The following is a 20,264-nucleotide window of genomic DNA, read 5'->3' as shown; positions in this document are numbered from 1 at the left end:
TTTCCTTTGATCGTTCGATCGTAGGATTTGCGGTAAATCCTTCGAATTCGATATTCGAATTTGTAGGATTTTACTTCGAGGGTCGAATTTGAGGGTTTATTAACCCTCGATATTCGACCCTTAGTAAATGTGCCCCTAAATTAACCCAATAATCTGGTTTTTGCTTCCAAAAAGGATTAATTATATCTTAGTTAGAATCAAGTACAAGCTACTGTTTTATTATTACACAGAAAAATGTAATGATGTTTAATAATGAATAATTTAGAATTGGATTATTTGGATAAAATGGAGTCAGCCTTTCCATAATTCAGATCTTTCTGGATAATGGCATACTGGACAACGGATCTCATCCCTGTACTGGATTTGTCAAACCACTTCTTGCACTTTACTGCATGGTATAAAGTGGAAAATGTCCTGAACAGCTTTGAACTGGAGCCAGTTCACACCATTGTGATTGTAGTACGAGAGCTTGACATGTAATTGAATATGTAGCTCTACTCTACAGGGCATGGATTTGTTTCAAATCTTGATTAAGTTAATTATAATTTTTATATTTACAATCACATTTTGAAAACAACTTCAACATGTATAAATTAGCCTCTAATTGCAGGGTAGAAGGTAATAGATCTAGGATGAGCCTTCCAATATTGCCCTTTTTTGTTACGATTGGAAAAAAATTACCATTTCTGTGTGTTTTTAACTATAGGGAAATAGAGTTGAAAACTTAGGACATCCTTCCAACCCATGGTATTTATCGGTGCAGCTCAAGAATTCAGCTGTTTCAGCACTAAAAGGTAAATTGTGCTATTGTTACATTTAGGGGCTTACTATTTAGGATTTTACTAAAACTCAAATTCATCAAATTTTTTAATGAAAACTACAGAAGAGCACTGGGGCCAGCAAAAAAAAAAAATTCTGATGAATTATGACTTTTAAAACTCATAATTATGACTTTCAATCTCGTAATTATGATTTTGAGTTTAAAAATCATAATTATGAGTTTAAAAGTCATAATTATGAGATTTAAAGTTATAATTATGAGATTAAAAGTCCTAATTCATCAGAATTCTTTTTTTTTTGCTGGCCCAAGGGCTCTTCCGTAGAAATCAAAACCGACAAAACTCCCTTCCACGAATTTAACACATTTATCAATATTTTTCTTGAAAAAATAATTGCAACTATTCATATCACATGATTGACACTTTAAATTTTTGCTTCGAAAACTAGACTTGTTTGGTTTATCAGACGAAATCCCATACTTTTTCAGATTATTAATGAGAATTTCGAAAAGTAGAAACCAAAAAAACCTCTAATTCAAAACTTAGGCAAGTAAAAGCAGTTGAGGTCCTATTAAAGTCAATGGGTGCTGCACTAATCCTATTGTTACATTTTTTAGCCATTCAGACTTTTAGAGGTTTTCAGATTTTTTTGCTAGTAATTGCCTAAAAAACCCTGACATTTTTAGAGGTATCAAGGTATTCAGATTTTTTTTAATCGTTCACTGCTTTTTTTTCATTTGTGCTTTTTAGTATTCGGTTCTTTTAATAAATCACAAAACATTTTTGATTTTAGAGAAAGAGTTTTATCACAGTTTAAAAAAAAAAAGACTAAAATGAGAATGTTGATAAAAGGGGCCTCATGGAGCCCTATTTATTACAGGTTGAATTTTTGAGGTTTCAGTGACTAAACTCCCTTTCTCTTAAACCATGAATGCCATGACATTTATTAAAACTGAAAAAATACAAACAAGAAAAAACGGAGGCTTTTTCGTATTGTTGCCCAAAAGCCAGCATAAAAAATATACGAAAACCTCTAAAACCGCAAATCAAAGAAAGATCTTCCTGTTGTAAGGGACAACTTACATTTGACAGGTTTTAGCCGGAGTATTTTCGTATTCGTAATTGCCGACATATGATAAATCCTGAAAAAGTCACACTTTTTTTCCCTCGATTTTTGGCATCAAAAATATCCAAAACGTTGCGGCTTAATAAATCGATGTTGAGGGGCCAAGTTAACAACTTTAATCTGCCCTAGCATGGCCAGTTTAACATTTATAAAATTATATTTATACATTTTTTTTTTTAACTTTGCGATCAATTATTTTTTAAGGAGAATACATTAGTATTAAATTAGCTTCTCATAACGACTCAATGTTTTTGCCATTGGTTACCCGTAATGTTCTGACAATTACAATGAGTAAACTGGTTAAATATTTTTCATTTTCTACCAAATTACCCCCAGGGGAGGCTTTTGTGATTCTGTGCTTATTTCCCCTGTCTCGTAAGAAAATATTGTGCCTTAGAAATGCCCTTAAAGCAGAAAAAAAAGCAACAATTAAGGTAAGTAAAATAAAACATGTTTTGCTTTCCTGAACGCCTGCTCTGTGTATATACCCAGAAATTATAGCCAACAATATCCTTCCTCTTATCCAAAATGAAGCGCGCAGCTGTTGCGATGTTGCAGCTTTTATGGTTTTATGGAGACGAGCTTCCCTAGTACAGGCACGTTAACAAAACGAACACAAGGCATTTAATCACAGTTAGTCAATGTGCAACCCATTTTCCTACGAGAGGAGCTAAGCGACTTGATGGAGCACAGTTGAGCTTCAGATTGACTTGCCTTTGTATTAACTACAATCTTGCATCAAAAAACCTTCATTAAGGCTCTTAGAAAACTATAAAACGGAGAGATTTAGAAGCATGCGTTCTAAAGATGAAATAGTCTGTTCCAAGTACGAAATTTTCCTCTGGGGCTCATATGCTCAGAATAACAATTTACAGCGCATTTGAATACAACTGTCTTGATCTATAAACTGTGCGCTAAAGGAAGATACTTCCAGAGCTGCCTAAAACTCTCCTAAAATGTGTGGGTTTTTTTTATTTCAGTTTTTTAAAAAAATATTTCATATCCTGGACAGATAATATTCGTATTTAGTAGTCACAACCTCATTCCAAAATATTAAATAATTATGGGTTTTTTTCTGCCTTCTTTTGATTCTTCATATGTTTGTAATTGTGATTACAAAATATAACTATAAAAATATGTCTTTTATATTCATCAAAAAGGAATGAAACATTGGCATTTCTAAAATGTTTTTTAAAGGGAGGTGAAAGCAGGGAAAGGGGTGGGGGACCAGGGTATGGAAAGGCCCAGGCCCCTGAGGGAAAACTTAGGGAGAGAGAGAAAACTAAGGTTAAAATGGTATAACCATGAACATTCTAGAGCTGGAGTCGCTGCTGCCTATTACCCACATAAAATCTAAGGAGACTATTTACTAACATTCAGATTTCCTATTTTTCATGAATGGAATTTTTCTCTAAAAAGTTTTAAAAAAAAGTTTAAAACTCTAAAAATTTGAGATTCATAAAGTGTAAAAATCATGAAAAAATGTAATACAAAACTTCTCCAAGTAAAAGCAGTCAGGGTCCCATAGAAGTCAATGGGAGCTGTGCTGATACTGTTGGACTTTTTTTTAGCCATTCAGACTAGGGATGCACCGAATCCAGGATTCGGGTCTGGATTCGGCCTTTTTCAGCAGGATTCGGATTTGGCCGAATCCTTCTGCCTGGCCGAACCGAATCCTTATTTGCATATGTAAATTAGGGGTGGGGAGGGAAATCACGTGACTTTTGGTCACAAAACAAGGAAGTAAAAAATGTTTTCCCCTTTGCCACCCCTAATTTGCATATGCAAATTAGGGTTCGGATTTGGTTTGGTATTCGACCGAATCTTTCACAAGGGGTTCAGGGATTTGGTGCATCCCTAATTCAGACTTTTAGAGGTTTTCAGATTTTTTTTCGCTATTACATTTCGAAAAACGAAAATTTTTATAGATATTCATATTTTTTTCTACAATTTTTTTTCTTTTATACTTTTTATATTTAGATCTTTTAATTACTTTCATGATTTTAGAGAAACAAAGTTTAATTGCGGTTTCAAAAAGCTCTAATACCACTACAATCTGACCTTTAGTAAATGGGCCTCCCCATGTGTGGGTTTTTTATTTAAATGTTATTTCTTTAAAAATGTTTCAGATCATTATATATATTATATAATATATATATATTTGTAATTTATATTTCTATTAGTGAGCAAAAGAATGGTTCATAGTCATGTGCCATTCAAAAATTCATTTACAAGAATTGACATAAGCTAACATAGGTCATGCCAAGCAATTATGAGTATCCTGAGGCTCCATCAAATTTATGGATTAGGTGAAAAATAAGAGCGCAATAAAGAGGGGTAGTGTGGGCGAGTAGGTATAAGGAGGGAGCACGAATAATGAAGATGCAAGTAGGAGGGAGGGAAAGGAAAGAGAATAGGTAAGACAGCCTTGACATTTTGACATACAGTAGGCAAACATCAACATCGTATATAAATAAGACAGTGTTGTATCCTGGGTTAGCCCTATGGGGCTTGTGTATTACTCTGCCAGACCCTCGAGCACCCAGACAGCAGAACTCGAGCACAGACCAGAACTTCAGATATTTGGGGATCTTGTTCTGTAAAAAAAGCAATTCTTTCTTCAAAACATCGGTTACTATTTACCCGAGCTATCACCTCAGATAAAGTTGGAGGTTCTAAGGATTTCCATTTGGTATAGCTAATCTTGTAGCCGTTAACTAGGTTCTGGGACTCTTTGGAGAGCTGCGGGAATGGTTTGCCCATAAGATAGTGTCTCCAACTTGTAATATAAAACACTAGAACTAGTTAAAGATAAAGGGATTGTTTCTTTATATTTTGTTTTCTAGCTTTTATTATTATTATATGAAAACTGGATATAATGCGTGACATAAACCTGCCCAGCACTAATTAAACCCAAGTCAAAAATATAGGAGGATCTGAGGATGATAGTATCCTATTATTAACTTGGAAGCAATAAAATAATTGCACAATGTTCGTACCATTCCTTTTTGCCATGGAAACCCCAGCTGGACTGATGGCTGGTAGAGTATCAGTTCTTATGTTAACATTCTGCAGATAAAAACTTCTGGAATTCAGTGTTAACAGTCTCCCTATGTCAAATAACAGACCCACCATACCTGCAAAAATCAAATATTGCATCAGGACAAGATGATGTTTTACTTTGCTATACTTTAGCAGGGCAAAATATAATTTGGAGAGAAAAATTGGAGATTTAACTAAATTCAAAGATTCTGCACTGCAGGTCTCTCTCTGGAACCGAAAATCTGGAGAGAAAAATTAAGTACTAGGTATATTTAATTTGCATGAACCCAGAATTAATGTTTCTCTGTTCTTGTGTCAAGAGTTAAAAGGGTTAATTTATTAATGGCAGGGCAGAGTGCAAAGTGGAAATACAGGGGAAAACTGTCATCTTTTTGCACTTTTTACCCTGTCCTCATGAGCACCCAAAGGCACAAGTTCTATGAAACAAGGACCAGATCTTTAAAGATGTTAACAATGCTGTATTAGTAAGGACAGGCCTGGGGGAGGCAACTAGACATTCCCCATCCTATCAGTGTTGTCTGCCTTGTTTATAAAAGCATTTTCCAACTTTTACAGTGGTTTATCTTTCTTCTAAGGTTTTCAGATTTTTTTCCGCCAGGAATTAAATGAAAAACTCAAATTTTTGGAGGTTTCAGAGGTATTCCCATTTTTTTCAGATCATTCGGCATTATTTTCCATTCATACTTTTTTAATTTGGATCTTTTAAAAAAATGTCATGACATTCGTGGTTTTAAAGAAAGTGAGTTTAGTCGTGATTTCTAAAACCTCTAAAACCACTAAAATGAGACTGTTTATAAATAGGCCTCTCACTGTTGAGTTTCAAATTGCCTCTGGAAGCAACATCAGCACAAGAACTGTTGATTAGGGATGTAGCGAACGTCGGAAAAAAAGTTCGCGAACATATTCGCGAACTTGCGCAAAAACGCGAGCGGTTCGCGAACGGTTCGCGAACCCCATAGACTTCAATGGGAAGGCGAACTTTAACATCTAGAAAAGACATTTCTGGCCAGAAAAATGATTTTAAAGTTGTTTAAAGGGTGCAACGACCTGGACAGTGGCATGCCAGAGGGGGATCAAGGGCAAAAATGTATCTGAAAAATCTGCCTGTGTGTGCTTGGAAGAGATAGTGTAGGGGGAGAGCTGTTAGTGATTTCAGGGACAGATGATAGTAAGTTTGCTGGCTAGTAATCTGCTTGATACTGCTCTGTATTGGAGGGACAGAAGTCTGCAGGGATTTGAGGGACATTTTAGCTTAGGTAGCTTTGCTGGCTAGTAATCTACTGTTCTCTTTAAACAACTGCCATACGTTGACCTTGTAGGCATTGTTTGCCCAGTTTTTTTGGACGCAGCCACTGAAGCACAGTTGCCAGAAAAAATATGCCATATAAATGCTGAAAATAGTCATTTTTTCGCCATACGTTGACCTTGTAGACATTGTTTGCCCAGTTTTTTTGGACGCAGCCACTGAAGCACAGTTGCCAGAAAAATTATGCCATATAAATGCTGAAAATATAAATTTTTTTGGTTGCAGCCACTGAAGCACAGAGGCCAGAAAAATTACGCCATATAAATGCAGAAAATATGCATTTTTTTGGTCGCAGCCACTGAAGCACAGTTGACAGAAAAATTATGCCATATAAATGCTGAAAATATAAACTTTTTTGGTTGCAGCCACTGAAGCACAGAGGCCAGAAAAATTATGCCATATAAATGCAGAAAACATGCATTTTTTTGGTCGCAGCCACTGAAGCACAGTTGACAGAAAAATTATGCCATATAAATGCTGAAAATATAAATTTTTTTGGTTGCAGCCACTGAAGCACAGAGGCCAGAAAAATTATGCCATATAAATGCAGAAAATATGCATTTTTTTGGTCGCAGCCACTGAAGCACAGTTGCCAGAAAAAATATGCCATATAAATGCTGAAAATAGTCATTTTTTGCCATATACGTTGAGTCAACGTATGGCAAAAAATGACTATTTTCAGCATTTATATGGCATATTTTTTCTGGCCTCTGTGCTTCAGTGGCTGCGGCCAAAAAAACTGGGCAAACAATGCCTACAAGGTCAACGTCGTTGACCTTGTAGGCATTGTTTGCCCAGTTTTTTTGGCCGCAGCCACTGAAGCACAGAGGCCAGAAAAAATATGCCATATAAATGCTGAAAATAGTCATTTTTTTGGTCGCAGCCACTGAAGCACAGTTGCCAGAAAAATTATGCCATATAAATGCTGAAAATATAAATTTTTTTGGTTGCAGCCACTGAAGCACAGAGGCCAGAAAAATTATGCCATATAAATGCAGAAAATATGCATTTTTTTGGTTGCAGCCACTGAAGCACAGAGGCCAGAAAAATTATGCCATATAAATGCAGAAAATATGCATTTTTTTGGATGCAGCCACTGAAGCACAGTTGCCAGAAAAAATATGCCATATAAATGCTGAAAATAGTCATTTTTTGCCATACGTTGACCTTGTAGACATTGTTTGCCCAGTTTTTTTGGTTGCAGCCACTGAAGCACAGAGGCCAGAAAAAATTAAACCAGTAGGGTTTGCACCCTAGTTTGTAACGGTGGAGGGAGGAGGAGGACGCTAAAGGACAGCTGTGTGTGGAGTCATGAGGCTTGAAGAGAAGGACAGCTGCATAGAAGTCAGAACAAGTCTTCCGGCGTGCAGTAACCCTCCGAGATCCACCCCTCATTCATTTTAATAAAGGTCAGGTAATCGACACTTTTGTGACCTAGGCGAGTTCTCTTCTCAGTTACAATCCCTCCTGCTGCACTGAAGGTCCTTTCTGAGAGCACACTTGAGGCTGGGCAAGACAAGAGGTTCATGGCAAATTGTGACAGCTCTGGCCACAGATCAAGCCTGCGCACCCAGTAGTCCAGGGGTTCATCGCTCCTCAGAGTGTCGATATCTGCAGTTAATGCCAGGTAGTCCGCTACCTGCCGGTCGAGGCGTTCTTTGAGGGTGGATCCAGAAGGGTTGTGGCGCTGCCTTGGACAGAAAAACATTTGCATGTCTGACGTTACAGACTGGCCAAAGGGCTTTGTCCTTGCAGGTGTGCTCGTGGCAGGATTACTGGCACCTCTGCCCCTGGAATGTTGATGAGTTCCTGAAGTGACATCACCCTTAAAAGCATTGTACAACATGTTTTGCAGGCTGGTTTGTAAATGCCGCATCTTTTCGGACTTGTGGTATGTTGGTAACATTTCTGACACTTTATGCTTGTACCGAGGGTCTAGTAGCGTTGCGACCCAGTACAGGTCCTTCTCCTTAAGCCTCTTGATACGGGGGTCCTTCAACAGGCATGACAGCATGAAAGACCCCATTCTCACAAGGTTGGATGCAGAGCTATCCATCTCCGCTTCCTCATTATCAAGGACTGCATCATCCACGGTCTCCTCCCCCCAGCCACGTACAAGACCAGGGGTCCCCAAAAGGTCACCACTAGCCCCCTGGGAAGCCTGCTCCTGTTGGTCCTCCTCCTCCTCCTCCACAAAGCCACCTTCCTCCTCTGACTCCACTTCTGGCACCTCTCCCTGCGTTGCAGCAGGTGCCTGGGTTCGTTCTGGTGATTCCGACCAGAAATCGTGCGCTTCCAGCTCCTCGTCACGCTGGTCTACAGCCTCATCTGTCACTCGTCGCACGGCACGCTCCAGGAAGAAAGCGAAGGGTATTAGGTCGCTGATGGTGCCTTCGGTGCGACTGACCATATTTGTCACCTCTTCAAAAGGTCGCATGAGCCTGCAGGCATCGCGCATAAGCACCCAGTAACGGGGGAAAAAAATCCCCAGCTGTGCAGATCCAGTCCTACCACCCAGTTCAAAAAGGTACTCGTTGACGGCCCTTTGTTGTTGCAGCAGACGTTCCAACATAAGGAGCGTTGAATTCCAGCGAGTCTGGCTGTCAGAAATCAAACGCCTGACTGGCATGTTGTAGCGCTGCTGAATGTCAGCAAGGCGTGCCATGGCTGTGTAGGAACGTCTGAAATGGGCCGACACCTTTCTGGACTGGGTGAGAACGTCCTGGAATCCTGGGTACTTGGAGACAAAACGTTGGACTATTAAATTTAACACATGTGCCATGCAGGGCACATGTGTTAAATTGCCTAGTCTCAACGCTGCCAACAGATTGCTTCCATTGTCACACACCACTTTTCCGATCTGCAGTTGGTGTGGGGTCAGCCACCGATCGGCCTGTGACTGCAGAGATGACAGGAGTACAGATCCGGTATGGTTTTTGCTTTCCAGGCACGTCATCCCCAAGACAGCGTGACAACGGCGTACCTGGCACGTCGAATAGCCTAGGGGGAGCTGGGGGTGCACAGGTGTGGAGGAGGAGAAGGAGGACCCAGCAGCAGAGTAAGAAGAAGAAGAAGACGAGGTAGAGAGCGATGGAGGAGTAGAGGTGGTGGCAGAACCGCGTGCAATCCGTGGCGGTGACACCAACTCCACTGTTGTTGTTGAGCTACCCATTCCCTGCTTCCCAGCCATTACCAAGTTCACCCAGTGGGCAGTGTAGGTGACATACCTGCCCTGACCATGCTTGGAGGACCATGCGTCAGTAGTCATATGGACCTTTGGCCCAACACTAAGTGACAGAGATGCGGTAACTTGGCTCTGCACATGTTGGTACAGGTGTGGTATTCCCTTTTTAGAAAAAAATTGCGGCTGGGTACCTTCCACTGCGGTGTCCCAATTGCTACAAATTTGCGGAAGGCCTCAGAGTCCACCAGCTGGTATGGTAAAAGCTGGCGGGCTAAGAGTGCAGACAAGCCAGCTGTCAGACGCCGGGCAAGGGGGTGACAGTCAGACATTGGCTTCTTACGCTCAAACATGGCCTTCACAGAAACTTGGCTGGTGGCAGATGACTGGGAATGGGAACAGGTGGTCAAGGTGGAAGGCGGAGTGGAGGGTGGTTCAGACGGGTCAAGGAGAGCAGAGGTAGAGCAGTAAGATGCTGGACCAGAAGGAGTGTGGCTTTTAGTTTGCCTGTTGCCTTTGAGGTGTTGCTCCCAAAGTGCTTTGTGCTTGCCGCTCATGTGCCTTCGCATAGAAGTTGTACCTATGTGGCTGTTGGGCTTACCAAGGCTCAGTTTCTGACTGCACTCATTGCAAATTACAATGCTTTTGTCAGAGGCACACACATTAAAAAAATCCCACACTGCTGACTTTTTGGAAGTGTGCGATCTGGCGGTAACAGTAGAAGTTGGCGGAGTTGGCGGTATTGGCGGCAATGGCGGGTGCGTTGGCCGGCTGAACACAGGTGCCGATACATGTTGTTGCCCTGCTGATCCCTGCGGGCTGTCCTCCCTGCTTCTTCTAAGTCTTATTCTCCTACTGCCTCTCTGACTCTCCGTCTCTCCATCTGAACTACCCTCCTCTTGCTCTCTTCTACTAGGCACCCACAAAACATCAATCTCCTCATCATCATTCTCCTCAGATGCATCAATTTCTTCTGACACATCACAGAAGGAAGCAGCAGCGGGGACCTCCTCCTCATCACTCATTATGTCCATCTCTATCGTGTTCTCTGCCAGAATTAAATCTGGTGTAAGGTCCTCATCTCCTTCATCTTCTTCTGGCAATAATGGTTGCGCATTACTCAGTTCAAGAAACTCATTGGAAAATAACTCCTCTGACCCCAGTGAAGAAGGGGCACCGGTGGTGGAGGAAGTGTTACGTGGGGTGGCCATAGCAGTGGAGGATGAGGAGGATGTTGTGGTAAAGTTAGAAACGGTAGAGGATGGGGTGTGCTGTGTAAGCCAGTCAACTACCTCTTCAGCATTTTGGGAGTTCAGGGTCATTGGCTTTTTAAAACTGGGCAATTTGCTAGGGCCACAGGATTGCATAGCAGCACGGCCCCTAGCACGGCCTCTGCGTGGCGGCCTGCCTTTGCCTGGCATTATTTTTTAAAAAAACAACAACAACAACAAAAACTCAGTTGGTTTTTCTGGAAACGATAATACACACAGCTAGATGGCGGGTTGAAGAAAACACTGTGCAAATAATGCCTACAAAGTCAACGTATACACTACTACAGCGGTGGATACGGATTACGTAAAATATATGAATGCTGCTTGAAAAAAAGTAACTCAAGTGGTTTTTCTAGAGACGATAATATTATCAATATTTAGACAAAATGTGAACAAGGTCACACAGCTCGATGGCGGGTTGAAGAAAACAGTGTGCAAATAATGCCTACAAGGCCAACGTATACACTACTACAGCGGTGGATACGGATTACGTAAAATATATGAATGCTGCTTGAAAAAAGTGACTCCGGTGTTTTTTCTGGAGACGGTAATATTATGGATATTTAGACAGAATGGGAACAAGGTCACACAGCTCGATGGCGGGTTGAAGAAAACAGTGTGCAAATAATGCCTACAAGGTCAACGTATACACTACTACAGCGGTGGATACGGATTACGTAAAATATATGAATGCTGCTTGAAAAAAAGTAACTCAAGTGGTTTTTCTAGAGACGATAATATTATCAATATTTAGACAAAATGTGAACAAGGTCACACAGCTCGATGGCGGGTTGAAGAAAACAGTGTGCAAATAATGCCTACAAGGCCAACGTATACACTACTACAGCGGTGGATACGGATTACGTAAAATATATGAATGCTGCTTGAAAAAAGTGACTCCGGTGTTTTTCTGGAGACGGTAATATTATGGATATTTAGACAGAATGGGAACAAGGTCACACAGCTCGATGGCGGGTTGAAGAAAACAGTGTGCAAATAATGCCTACAAGGTCAACGTATACACTACTACAGCGGTGGATACGGATTACGTAAAATATATGAATGCTGCTTGAAAAAAAGTAACTCAAGTGGTTTTTCTAGAGACGATAATATTATCAATATTTAGACAAAATGTGAACAAGCTCACACAGCTCGATGGCGGGTTGAAGAAAACACTGTGCAAATAATGCCTACAAGGCCAACGTATACACTACTACAGCGGTGGATACGGATTACGTAAAATATATGAATGCTGCTTGAAAAAAGTGACTCCGGTGTTTTTTCTGGAGACGGTAATATTATGGATATTTAGACAGAATGTGAACAAGGTCACACAGCTCGATGGCGGGTTGAAGAAAACAGTGTGCAAATAATGCCTACAAGGCCAACGTATACACTACTACAGCGGTGGATACGGATTACGTAAAATATATGAATGCTGCTTGAAAAAAGTGACTCCGGTGTTTTTTCTGGAGACGGTAATATTATGGATATTTAGACAGAATGGGAACAAGGTCACACAGCTCGATGGCGGGTTGAAGAAAACAGTGTGCAAATAATGCCTACAAGGCCAACGTATACACTACTACAGCGGTGGATACGGATTACGTAAAATATATGAATGCTGCTTGAAAAAAGTGACTCCGGTGTTTTTTCTGGAGACGGTAATATTATGGATATTTAGACAGAATGTGAACAAGGTCACACAGCTCGATGGCGGGTTGAAGAAAACAGTGTGCAAATAATGCCTACAAGGCCAACGTATACACTACTACAGCGGTGGATACGGATTACGTAAAATATATGAATGCTGCTTGAAAAAAGTGACTCTGGTGTTTTTTCTGGAGACGGTAATATTATGGATATTTAGACAGAATGGGAACAAGGTCACACAGCTCGATGGCGGGTTGAAGAAAACAGTGTGCAAATAATGCCTACAAGGCCAACGTATACACTACTACAGCGGTGGATACGGATTACGTAAAATATATGAATGCTGCTTGAAAAAAGTGACTCCGGTGTTTTTTCTGGAGACAGTAATATTATGGATATTTAGACAGAATGGGAACAAGGTCACACAGCTCGATGGCGGGTTGAAGAAAACAGTGTGCAAATAATGCCTACAAGGCCAACGTATACACTACTACAGCGGTGGATACGGATTACGTAAAATATATGAATGCTGCTTGAAAAAAGTGACTCCGGTGTTTTTTCTGGAGACGGTAATATTATGGATATTTAGACAGAATGTGAACAAGGTCACACAGCTCGATGGCGGGTTGAAGAAAACAGTGTGCAAATAATGCCTACAAGGCCAACGTATACACTACTACAGCGGTGGATACGGATTACGTAAAATATATGAATGCTGCTTGAAAAAAGTGACTCCGGTGTTTTTTCTGGAGACGGTAATATTATGGATATTTAGACAGAATGGGAACAAGGTCACACAGCTCGATGGCGGGTTGAAGAAAACAGTGTGCAAATAATGCCTACAAGGCCAACGTATTCACTACTACAGCGGTGGATACGGATTACGTAAAATATATGAATGCTGCTTGAAAAAAGTGACTCCGGTGTTTTTTCTGGAGACGGTAATATTATGGATATTTAGACAGAATGGGAACAAGGTCACACAGCTCGATGGCGGGTTGAAGAAAACAGTGTGCAAATAATGCCTACAAGGCCAACGTATACACTACTACAGCGGTGGATACGGATTACGTAAAATATATGAATGCTGCTTGAAAAAAAGTAACTCAAGTGGTTTTTCTAGAGACGATAATATTATCAATATTTAGACAAAATGTGAACAAGGTCACACAGCTCGATGGCGGGTTGAAGAAAACAGTGTGCAAATAATGCCTACAAGGCCAACGTATACACTACTACAGCGGTGGATACGGATTACGTAAAATATATGAATGCTGCTTGAAAAAAGTGACTCCGGTGTTTTTTCTGGAGACGGTAATATTATGGATATTTAGACAGAATGTGAACAAGGTCACACAGCTCGATGGCGGGTTGAAGAAAACAGTGTGCAAATAATGCCTACAAGGCCAACGTATACACTACTACAGCGGTGGATACGGATTACGTAAAATATATGAATGCTGCTTGAAAAAAGTGACTCCGGTGTTTTTTCTGGAGACGGTAATATTATGGATATTTAGACAGAATGGGAACAAGGTCACACAGCTCGATGGCGGGTTGAAGAAAACAGTGTGCAAATAATGCCTACAAGGCCAACGTATTCACTACTACAGCGGTGGATACGGATTACGTAAAATATATGAATGCTGCTTGAAAAAAGTGACTCCGGTGTTTTTTCTGGAGACGGTAATATTATGGATATTTAGACAGAATGGGAACAAGGTCACACAGCTCGATGGCGGGTTGAAGAAAACAGTGTGCAAATAATGCCTACAAGGCCAACGTATACACTACTACAGCGGTGGATACGGATTACGTAAAATATATGAATGCTGCTTGAAAAAAGTGACTCCGGTGTTTTTTCTGGAGACGGTAATATTATGGATATTTAGACAGAATGGGAACAAGGTCACACAGCTCGATGGCGGGTTGAAGAAAACAGTGTGCAAATAATGCCTACAAGGCCAACGTATACACTACTACAGCGGTGGATACGGATTACGTAAAATATATTATGGCTGCTTGAAAAAAGTGACTCCGGTGTTTTTTCTGGAGACGGTAATATTATGGATATTTAGACAGAATGTGAACAAGGTCACACAGCTCGATGGCGGGTTGAAGAAAACAGTGTGCAAATAATGCCTACAGGGCAAATAATGCCTAAAAGGTCAACTTATACACTACTACAGCGGTAGTAAAATAAAAAAAAGTAAAATAAAAAAAAAATGAATATTAAAAAAAAAAATTAAAGTTGGTGCTGCTGAACTACTAGGAGCAGCAGATTAGCACACCAGTCCCACTCCCCAACACTGCTAGACTAATAGCACTGGGCTCTTATAGTAGTAGTAGTAGTAGTAGTAGTAGTAGTAGTAGTAAAACAACAAAAAAATAAATAAAAGCAGTCCTTACAAGGACTACTGTTATTGCAGCAGTCAGCAGATGAGATCAGAAGCAGGACAGCTGCCCACTGCAGCTACATACAGAGCACTGCAGTAGAAGGTAGATTACTAGCCAGCAAAGCTACCTAAGCTTAAATGTCCCTCAAACCCCTGCAGACTTCTGTCCCTCCAATAACAGAGCAGTATCAAAACGATTACTAGCCAGCAAACTTTCAACTGTCCCTGAAATCACTAACAGGCAGCAGCTCTCTCCCTACACTATCTCTTCAGCACACACAGGCAGAGTGAAAAAACGCTGCAGGGCTTCGGTTTTTATAGGGAAGGGGAGTGGTCCAGGGGAGAGCTTCCTGATTGGCTGCCATGTACCTGCTGGTCTGGGGTGAGAGGGCAAAAAAAAGCGCCAACAATGGCGAACCCAAAATGGCGAACGTCGCGCGACGTTCGCGAACTTCCGGCGAGCGCGAACACCCGATGTTCGCGCGAACAAGTTCGCCGGCGAACAGTTCGCGACATCTCTACTGTTGATTGATATAATATGTTTTTTAATGGGAGAACAGTGGCACACAAACCTAAACCTGCCCATGTTTAATGCTTTGTGTTGGTGGGGGTAAAGATCTATGACATTGGAAAGGAGGAAACGGATTCCTGAAGTGCTGGAGGTCTAATAGACTATTCTGGGTTTGGTGGATAACAAAAGCCAACTGTGAAGTTTGGTGGAGCATCATATATATCTTGATAATGGTATTCTTCCCCCAAACTAGATGTTGCGTTCTTTAATTCAGCCTTCAGTTTCTGGGAAGCTCTTTATCTAAAAGTTGCTGTACCATTTTTACCTAATTTCATGGAATATAGGCATTGGAAAGGCAACAGCACCACCAGCAAGGGAAGAACCAATTCTTCAATCAACTGCTCATCTTTAAAGTGTTCTATTGCACATTTCTATTAATAATGATTTATCTGTTATGGAACCTCTCTTTTTCTGAGAATACTAGAAAAAAATTCAGTGGCAGAGAATAGGATGCACTAGACTCATAAATTATACGTTGAAATTATGTAATACATAATAACGTCTCGATTGGAAAGTAGGACAAAATTGGTAGATGAAAAATCACATAAACCTTCAATAAATGTATGATAAAAAGGAAAAATGAAAACATAAACACAATAAACGTCTTGGGCAAGAAATATGGCCTCGTAAATTGAAGGTAATTTCAAATATAATACAAATATAAAAAAAGGTACAGTCAATAATGCCTAATGAACTTAGCAAAATATGGACTTAAGGGCAAAACATTGTACAGTACATCAGGATAGTAAATCATGACCAGTGGGGAACACAATTATGTGCTAGTTAGGTGACAAATGGGCATGAATAATAATAAAGATGATGATGATGATGAATGAATGATAAAGAGCAAATTAGACGAGAACAACACATTTGCTTCAACAGGCAGGAACACCCATAGTTATCAGTTAGTACTAGAGTAAAGTAGGTTAATTTAGCCTTGTTTTGTGCTTTTAGTTATGAAGAGAGTCTAGTAACCGCTAAAACTAAATTCAATATATTTGCCATGTACAGCTTTCATGCAGTTTCATACAAACATGTACTGAAGGAACGTCCTTAGTCCACAATAAGGTAAGCACTTAATTGAGCTACCTACTGTACTCACCATAATGAAGATACAGCTGTAGTTGGCTCTCACCCTATCTCCCCATTCTGGACATCGTCACACACTACCTCTTTGTCTGGGTTTATAACTTGGCAAAGGTGGCAACTCTAGTTGGACTTTTGAAGAAAATTTTTCTACTTAGTTACAAACTGCCCCAACATCCTTGAATTTAGGCATTTCCTCAAGGTATTCTGTCCCATTTTTTTTAGAGCCATCTACAACTTACAGCCCTGTCTGTTCTTTCTATTTCTTTGTACAACTCCTGGTTCCTTAAAGGGAAATTTAAACCCAAAATTAAGATGTGTCAATTTCTCAATGTGTTCTTCTGAGCTCTTTTTCACACTCCATTATGGAGACACTGCCTGCATGGTCTTAGCTGTATTTGGGACTATTGTTGCTCTTAGCACCCAGCTGATCGGCACATGCACAGTTCAGTTTACCCATACAGCAATCACAGAAGAGTTGTGTACACTCATCCAGCTATATAAATAAATGATGATGATGATGATGATCCACCTAAACTCTGTCATTGAATTCAGCCACATTTTTGGTCCCCTTCTTTAAAGCTGCCAAGCTAGGCACTGGCTCTTGGAAATGTAATAAACAGTGCATACATAAGGACAAAAACGTGAACTTTGCATTACATTCTTCATCATATAGCCTTACTGGAATTGCACAAGGTTGGCCTCAAAGTTTGAGGACTCTGTTTTCAGCTAAAGCAATACTGAATTAATTTCTGTAGGACTTTTGCTGTCCTCGAAGTCCTCTTCTATCTGTATACAAAATACTATGTACAACAAGAGTCTTTTTATTCCTAAATATTTACTATGTAGCTATGGGGTACTAAAAAAAGTATTTTTTAAGGATACAGTAAGTTAACTGGCCCTTTAAGAACAATGTGCAGGTATGGAACCTGTTATCCAGATTGCTCAAGACCTGGGATTTTCCGGATAGCGGATCTTTGCATAATTTCGATAAACATGAATTAACTCTATAAAAATCACTTAAACATTAAATAAACCCAAAAGGCTGGTTTTGCTGCCAATAAGAATTAATTATATCTTAGTTGGGATCATGTACAAGCTACTGTTTTATTATTACAAAGAAAAAGGAAATACATTTAAACAATTTTAATTATTTGGATAAAATGGAGTCTATTTTAAACAGCCTTCCTGTAATTTGCAGCTTTCTCAATAATGGGTTTGCAGATAATGGATCCCATACCTGTACATATTCAGGTGCTCTAGTCATTCATATATATATATATATATATATATATATATATATATATATATATATATATATATATATATATATATATATATATATTTACATTTTATCACAATGGTGAACCTCCTTGTAGTTAGTTACAGTAAAACCTTTAGGGGGTCGAGGTTTTTTGAACAAAAAAATATAACATTTCAAGATTTAGTATACTGTACCATCCGAAAAGCCGCCATCAAACCTGTCGAGGTCAGGTATAAGTTAATGGGAGATGTCGCTTTTACAATTTAAAGATCTGCGCTGGATTTTGTCTGATAGTCCAAAAATTCAAGGTTTTTGGTCGATAGTACGATTCGGGTGTCAAATCCAAAAAAAATTCGTATGATTTGGGTTTTTGCTCGATTTTATCGAGTTTTTTCCTGACCCCACTTTTTCGAGTTATTGTACTGATAAATAAGATAAATTTGTAGATGGGAGTTTGATCGTGCTTGGTTTAATATAAAGATGAGATAAATTTGAGTTTTAGTAAATAGCCCCCTTAGTGTCTAGTTTCCACTTAATTCTAAAAAAAAATGGAAATTACGGAATTTTGTCAGAGGGTCTGTCATGGATCCATTTCAGATGGTTTCGGTAAAATCTAAATGAGCCTTATGTACACCTCTACTCTAAACTCTTCCATCCAAGCTAGAAATAATAATAATGACACAGCTAACCTTGAGACATTTATTTATGCATTTGTTTTAAAGGGAACAGAACTGTCATAATACAGAACGGATGGGGGAACTTTTCTAACTTATCTGTCTCCACCTCCGGATTGACCTGGCGCCTGATATTCAATGTAACGTCACCTCCAGGTAATAGTTTTTCTGGCTTTCTCATGAATTGTCTTCTTCAGGCTGATATTGTTATAAGCCCTAAATACATTTACTCAAAGCTTAATATATTTCACATGCATTTCACTGTATTGCTTTCTGATATATGCGTATTCTTCAGATCTAATTAAGACATGAACACTTATGTAGTGACTAGTGATGGGCGAATTTATTCGCCAGGCACGAATTTGCGGCAAATTTGCGCGATTCGCCACCTGCGAAAATTCGCCTGAAAAAATTCGCCGGCATCAAAAAAAAAATTTTGCCGGCGTCTAAAAAAACGGGCGCCGGCATCAAAAAAATTTTTCCGGCGAAACAGCGCAAATTCGCCCATCACTAGTAGTGACTCACTTCAAGCTGACTTTTGAGGGGATTTATTCCATTCTGTATTTGGACCATACTTATACTGGAACTTATATTCTTAAGAAGAAGAAGATGCTCAGATAAGCATTGAAACGTCTTCAATGATTACTTAGCAAGTCCAGTTGCTCTAGATTTACTTCTACTAGATATACCATGGCCTGGATGAATGAAAACCTTCATAGACATTATAGACCATACTAGTGATGTGTGGCTTTTTTTTTATATCCATGGGATCTGCAGATTAACCCATGAGTGAGGCAGGTTCAGTGTGTGGTTGTTGTTCTGGGTTTGGGCAGGTGGCTGGTTAAGCTGTTGGTATTGCCAGACCTGCTACCTTGTGCCTATGTGCCTTAGCCTCCAACCAGCCATTCCTCTTAGTGACATCAGTGGCATGCCCCTCCACTTCCAAGACATCGCCTGTTGGTTTGAGATCTGTTCAAAGTAAAGGTCCATGATTTCTGGTGGCTGTGTGTTCCTTAGGGTCAGGTTTTTGTGGTCACATATCACCAGACCATACCACTCCAAGATGTCACTGGTGGGTTGGGCATCAGTTCAACATAAGGGTTGATGGCTTCTGGTGGCTGTGGGTTCCTTAGGGTCAAGTTAGGTGGATCAAGGTGTTTGGGATCACACATAACCAGACCATACCTCTTTTCTGGTTGAGCAACCATGCCCAATAGACATACCTAGGTCTGCATCAAACCCTGCCCAATTTGTTAAGCTCCACCTCCACCAAATATCAAGGCTTTCTACCTAAATACAAACAACTGAGAGCCATACTATAGAATTATGTTTATCTGCATGTGGATATCACACATCGAGTGCCAAATGGGAAAGAGCTAATTTGTTACATAGATCTTCTAATTTAATTTTCCAGGCAAAATCAAAATATCTTGCAGTATAGGAAGGTTACAGGTATTATACGCTTTCCTGAGTAGGAACATTTTTGTATGGATTCGATAATCGAGTTCTGCCATTCAATCCTTCAGGTCTGCCTTTGATTTTGCTGCACAGTAAAATCCATTTCTTAAGTAAATATCTCGGCTCGTGCCCTGTGTAGAAAAAGATGGAAAAAAACTGACCAATCTAGCATTTCTAGATGTACACATGAGTCTAATTTTCAATTATGTTCGTGTTACTTTGAAAACAGGTTTATTTCAACAAGTCCAATTTTACGGCTTCCTTAGCAAATTATAGAGTGCTGGGTCCACAGTGTGCTGAGGAGTTCCCCTGTAAAACTGTAACATGCTATAAACAATATCCATAAATACCACAGTTTCCCTCTTTATTGACATCCTTTTTCCTGATGATAAAACAGTTAACTTGCCTGGGCTCTTTGTGCCCTGGAGGAGTGTGA

At 39.9% G+C, this 20,264-nt stretch overlaps 1 protein-coding gene across 1 annotated transcript in view; it reads left to right on the top strand.

The window, feature by feature from the left end:
* Window positions 1-20,264, top strand: part of pkhd1.L (PKHD1, fibrocystin/polyductin L homeolog) — a 329,488-nt gene that overhangs the window by 292,363 nt on the left and 16,861 nt on the right. The window contains exons 62-63 of the mRNA XM_041563601.1: window positions 707-794; window positions 18,419-18,526. Coding sequence (XP_041419535.1) covers window positions 707-794; window positions 18,419-18,526 — 196 coding nt within the window. The remainder of the gene's footprint in view (window positions 1-706; window positions 795-18,418; window positions 18,527-20,264) is intronic.

Source organism: Xenopus laevis, chromosome 5L (genome assembly GCF_017654675.1).
Source record: "Xenopus laevis strain J_2021 chromosome 5L, Xenopus_laevis_v10.1, whole genome shotgun sequence".
NCBI classification, from domain to species: domain Eukaryota; kingdom Metazoa; phylum Chordata; class Amphibia; order Anura; family Pipidae; genus Xenopus; species Xenopus laevis.
This window is presented reverse-complemented; position numbering and strand designations above follow the sequence as displayed.